This window comes from Abramis brama, assembly GCF_963993115.1.
Source record: "Abramis brama genome assembly, chromosome: 2".
In the NCBI taxonomy this organism is placed as follows: domain Eukaryota; kingdom Metazoa; phylum Chordata; class Actinopteri; order Cypriniformes; family Leuciscidae; genus Abramis; species Abramis brama.
The window spans coordinates 52,797,500-52,803,730 of record NC_139964.1 but is presented as its reverse complement, the minus strand read 5'-3'; the positions used below and the strand labels follow the sequence as shown (position 1 = coordinate 52,803,730).

At 36.7% G+C, this 6,231-nt stretch overlaps 1 protein-coding gene across 1 annotated transcript; it reads right to left on the bottom strand.

Moving 5' to 3' along the window:
• Window positions 1-1,768: 1,768 nt before the first annotated feature.
• Window positions 1,769-6,074, bottom strand: msmo1 (methylsterol monooxygenase 1). Its single transcript, XM_084098131.1, has 6 exons — window positions 5,968-6,074; window positions 4,776-5,064; window positions 4,513-4,661; window positions 4,221-4,347; window positions 2,884-3,038; window positions 1,769-2,537 (listed from the first exon to the last, which is right to left on the bottom strand). The coding sequence occupies exons 2-6, from the start codon at window positions 5,028-5,030 to the stop codon at window positions 2,348-2,350; spliced, it is 876 nt and encodes a 291-aa protein (XP_083954257.1). The 5' UTR covers window positions 5,031-5,064; window positions 5,968-6,074; the 3' UTR covers window positions 1,769-2,347.
• Window positions 6,075-6,231: the final 157 nt, after the last annotated feature.

Genomic DNA, 6,231 nt, shown 5'->3' with positions numbered 1-6,231 from the left:
AGGCATCACTAGATCTTCTGACATAAAATAAACACAAAAAACAAAGAAATATATACTAATATAAATATAAGCTGCAATTATATAATGAAGGGAGATACATTTTTAATACCCTTACAAAAAAAGGTAGTAGGCCTACTATCGTAGTCTCATAGTGCATGTAGCTGTTGTATTACAAATTTATTAAATGTTTAATTTAGGTTTACATTGAATTTAGCATGTTAAGGTGATGATTATCAGAGTTTCTAGCAAAAGACTCCGGCCAGTCCTGTTTTACTGAAACTCTTAATGGCTCTTGGAGCTTGTGTTTTAGCAAGAGAGTCCTGCAGTCCTGTACTCGAGTCTCAGCATTTGAATAGAAATGCTGAGTGGATTAGGATTGGCAACACTCTCAGTCTACCTGTCTCATCACAAAGTTTTGGTTCCTGCCCCTAAATGTATATAAAAACTGTAAGAGAGCGTTCCCTTAGTTAGATTGTTGGACTGCAGCCATGCTCAATAAAGAAGACCTTCTGTTTGAACGCGATCCCAACATCTCCTGGTCTTCGATTCTAAGTTCCCAACATAGCCTACCAACCAGATGGTAATAACATGCATAGTACATAGCATGATACTGTATATTTACATGGTACTCGTGGTAAGTCCATGGTACTTTTTGTTACTTTGTTGCATGTATAATGTAAAGTGTGAAGTTTTTGGAAACAGTAATAAAAAACTGTTACGATCTAGCGCGCCCCCTGCTGCCCACCCACCAACTTTTCAGGCGGTCCACTACTTCCAGATTCAGAGGTCCACTTGCAGTCTCGACTCTCGAGCATGACATGGCGATTTAAGTTAAATTACATTTTACTTAAAAATGCGGTCTCACTACCCTGCCTCTCATGTTTTTAAACACAAAAACGCATTCTGTGTGATTCAATCAGTGTGAATGACCCCTTTACTAGTTAGGTCTGCTTCTCGAGATTCAGATTCGTGATTTGCGAAAAATCATTAAGAACTCCTTGCGACCCGGGTTGACAGATTCAGAAGAACCGAATCGATTAATTTGTCTTTGGCATCGCATCACACAAACGCAGAACAAAGAAATATTAACTAACATAAATACAAACTGCAACTACCTAATGAAAGAAACGGAGATTTTGTTCAAACCCTTCACAAAAAGGAGAGATTCAAAGGAACCGAATTGATCGAAAGATTCAATCGAAAATCTTTTCTAGAACAGCTTTTTGTGCTGTTATTATTTTGTTTATTTTTGCTGTGTAGTGGCAAATATCATTAAAATGTGGAGAACGTTTTAAAAGTAAACTATTAATTTTCAATAAAAATATACAAGTAAAGCAGAAATTTCCCAAAATTTTACTCAATGACAGTTATGAAGTATTTGTACTTCATTACTCTAACTCTGTGGACTTATGTACATTAATAAGGATAAAGAGATCATCTACCAACTCTATATGACACCTTACATAGCCTACTGTAATATGTATCTGCGACTGTCTGTCTACCTCATATAGTACTTTACTGTCTACCCACCACATATGGCACTACACATTACAGTATGTATATCCCGGACTGTCTAGCTCCTCATATGACACAATAAATATTGTAATAATATGTATATTTTGTTGTGGGACTGTACTGTAATATGACACTTGACTTATACAATGATCAGTGATGGGGATTGTACAGTTGTGATGAAAACACATATAGGGATAGTGTTTGAGAGCTCTCACTGTTCTTCTACTAGAGCACAACCACAGAGTCAGCGTTTCTGTTACGTTGTTTTTATTAAGTTGCCTTCAAATTAACAAGTAAACACCTCAATTATCTCTTCTTTTTTTTTCAAATCCCTTCCAAGCCTTATTTATATGCTATGGTTGGTCACTGATGAAAGTTATAAAATCTTTACAGGAATTTTGCAAAAAATCAAAAAAGAAAAAAAGGCATTACAAAAATAAGATTTTAAAATATTGTGTCATTGTTAAGGTGAAAGTAAAGTGCTTTTGAGGAATGGTGTTTTCATTACTTAAGACAGATGAATGTTTATCATAATTGAGTGCACAGAACACAGGCTGCCATCCTTTCATTTCTAACAATATGGAGTATTGTGATCGATTGGTTTAATGATGTTTGTGGGGGGTGCTTTCCCTTTTCAAAGGCACATTGCTGTAAGAAGCTGGCAGTGATATGACTCCATTCAGTCCAATTTTAAATACTTTACAGTGAGCATGTGCAGGGGGAGGCAATGCAAAAGCATCAGACCAACCAAATCCCACACAAGAGTCCATGAGAGATAGATCATTCTAGATGATGATGAACCATCAGTGTATGTGAGAGAAATCTCTGTCAATCAGTCGCTCTTCACAGCTTTATGATGTGTGTAATGTTTGTTAAACTGGGAATCGGTGTTGAAAAGTCTGTCCCACCAGGTGAATGTAGATCCATAGTTGCCAACAAAATTCATGTGGTGGAAGTCATGGAAACGAGCTCCAGCATAGAATGGAATCAAATGCAGGGGGTTCAGAGGAATGTCGTAACCACTAAAGAGAGAACAAAAGAAGGAACGTCAAAGAACAAAACACATACATACTATAAAGATAAATGACATGATCAAAAAAGTATTATAAAATATTTTTACCAGGACATATTTCCACACAAAATATAGTTTAATCATATAAAAATCCTAGAATTACTGTTATAGCCAAACTTGTAAATTAGAAGGCGGTGTGTCCACATACTTCTAGTCATGTAGTGTATCAAATGAATACATTTGTAATATAGCGTTGCAGTAAGTTATTATCAGCATCACAGTGTTGACATTACCAAATGTACTGATCCAGACCATGGCACGTCCACATTCAATTGCATTGTGCGTCCTGAGCTCACCTGTGAACATCAATGGTTTCAAGCAGCCGGAAAGTGACCCAGGCCCAGAGCAAAATCATGTGATTGCAGAAGACCATGATGCCAATGAAGAATCCAGCACCCAGAATCAAAGTCTCAGCAGGGTGGGCATATTCTGCCTGCATACCAAACGGAGCCTAACATACACACAAAGAAAAATATGGTAGATCAACTATCATTATTAAGACAAAAAGGAAATAAAAATTAAGAGTTAAGGCACGTTCACACCAAGAACTATAGCTATAAAGATAACGATAACTATATTAGCGTCCACGCTGATGGATAAAAAAAGGTTGTGTTTATAGGCATGTGATGCATGCTCGAGCTCTATAGAGAGCAACAAGGGGGCAGCCATCTTTAGAATATTGTCTTTGAACTTCCGTTTTTGCGGTCGTGTATATTTCTATGGCATTGCTGTCCAGGAGTAATTTGCTTTTGAAGTGGACTTGCTTAATGTAATGTAAAGTTAAGGAAAGTTATCATGAGGACTGTAATGTTTAAAGCAGATGTCTTAACAAATGTCAGTAGATTTTAAAACGAGCCATTCATTCATAAATACGCAAGATCGCTGTGAAAATACAGACCGGAAGACAAAAGACAACAAGCGGAGCGCTGAAAAGGGGCGGGGCTACATACGGTCTATAAAGCAGGATAGATTCTGATTGGCTGTCAATGTTTCTTTCGTTAATCATCTGGGAAAAAATCCTGGTTTCACTTTATTTTGATGGTCCCTTAAACACATTCTGTTGACTATAAGTAACGTTACACCTACATGTCTACTAACTCTGTTAGTAGAGTATTAGTAGACTGGTAGGGTTAGAATAAGTTGACATGTACTTGCAAAGTTGCTTATAGTCATTAGAATGTCTTTTGGGGAGCATCACAATAAAGAGTTAGCAGATATTACCAGACAATCTACTAATACTCTAATGAGAGTAAGTTGACATGTAGTTGCAAAGTTACTTATAGTCAACAGAAGTTTGAAAGTGTTACCAAACTCCTTGTGAAAGTTATTCTAACCATATTGTTTCTCTGTGCCGTTATTGTTATATTTGCAGTGTGGACTCTATTTTATATTTAGAACGATTTTTAGAACTATACTTTAATCATTATTGTTATAGTTATCGTGTAAACAGGCCTTCAGCAAATATATATATACATATATATATATATATAGATTGAAAATATTAATTATAATACAATGTAAAACTAACAGAAAAGAAAATGTAATAGTATGAATTCACCAAAAAGTTTAAAGTCTTAAAGTTTCCCTTCATCTGCACATTGTGTGTGTATTTGTGAGAATGCGAGTAACTTACAGTGAAGTCATGATGGACTTTATGAATGTACTTGTAGATTCTGCGATGATGTAGGGCTCGGTGGAGGAAGTAATGCCATGTGTCCTCAATTACTGCACAACCAAAACACTGCGCCAATATAGAAGGCCTGAGATGGTGAGAGAGATTATAAAAATGAAAACAAGGCCCACTTGCTTCAAAAAAAGATTTCGGTAAAGCTGCAGAACAACCTCAGGGCTGTTACTTCATAGACCTATTAACACAGAATTCTTCATATTTGAATCACTTTATAAAGCGAGAGAGCTGTTCTCACCAGCGAGGCATGGAGTCCCAGTCATAAGGGATGCTGAAGAACTCAGTAAAGTAAAATGTTCCACAGATGAGCGGTAGCTGGATACAGAAGTGATTAAACAGCAGCATTTTAAAGCACTTCCACTGTTTCTCCCATGTCTCTGGTTTATCCTGCAAGCACAACAACAAAAACATATATGAAAAGTTAATAAAAACAATATTTTTAACTAGAAAAAAATATATAAATGTTCAATTTAAAATGATAAATCCTTTGATTCCACGTACCGGTTGGATTTTGTACTTCTGCATGAAAGGGAGGAACTGAAAGATAAATCCAGGCAGGCAGAACAGGAAATAGATGAGTTCATGGACGATGAGCGAGCCCCAGGTGGCGATCTGGAATTTGCTGTAGTTCTGCAGCATGTGGTTCCACGCGTGCTCCAGAGGTTCCTGTAGTGGGTTTTCTGGAAGAAATGAATCCACATATTCCACCGCCATATATGCAGAAGACAGAATGTTGGCTGTGCCGTTCACCTCCATGGCAGCGAGTCGGTGGGACTCTCCAAATGAGTAACTGTAAACACATGACATGAATAAAGATCAGTGACACTCAGTTATCAATCTCAGAGTGAGGCTTGCCTGAAATACAGGTAGGTAGTTCATATGGAAAAACTGCATCATGTCAGTACAGGGTTACACCAAAATATTAATATATGTTACAATATATGTTCATAAGCCTCTGACAGACAGTCCAAATCAAGTATTTTGACACTAGTCCAAGTCTTTCAACTTTCAAGTCATAGGTCAGTTTCTAAATCAAGTTTCTAGTTTTTTCAAGTTAATATATATATATATATAGATCCAAAGTTTAGTTCAACTTGAATTCAAAGTCAAGTTGAGTTGAGTTTGTTCTCTGGCTACACCCAGATGTTGCTTGTCATTATTCATTGAAGTTATGCAAGCTTTCCAATTTAAAATAATTTATATACATTTTTGGTGACAAATAAAATAGAATTTTAAAATTAACACATTTAACGGCTAATATGTATGATAATATTTTGGTAGCCAGAAAAGACAAAATAAGCTGGTCTGGTTGCATAACAATAAATAAATAATCATAAATACACAAGTGCGTAAAGATTACATAGACACTATTAGGTATTTTGTTCAAATTACTGCATGTGCATGTCTGTTAAATCACAATTATAATCATTACCCATAAACACTTTATTTTCTCTCAAAGGCAACTATCTATTGAAATAATTTCCCAATCAACAAATGCACCTATGTAGTCCAACAGTAATATTCAGTCTGTTTACATTATTTCCATGTTAAACGCGTGTTTACATTATTCTGCTGTAACTCTAACTAGGGCAGATGACAGAGACCAAATATTTCTAATATTTCTTAAAGAACATTACAACAAATATCCTATTATATGAGTGTAGATTTCAGCACGGACGTGTTGTTGACTCACCTGTGAGAAGCTCTCCTTCTACCTGCGCTGGCAGTAACGGCGCTTTTAACGTAATAGAACCTTACATAGGACCATTGGCCGAGAAAAGAGGAGACGGTGTCTGCGGGTTGAGGATGGCTGCTGATTGGCTGTGACAAGAGGGAGACTGACGTATACGGGCAGGGGCGGCGGCCTGATTGGTTGAGGGAATGAACTGACGATAGTGAGACCTTTAGTTTCCGCAACTGCAGCCAATGAAAACCCGCGATTGTCTTTCATAACCTG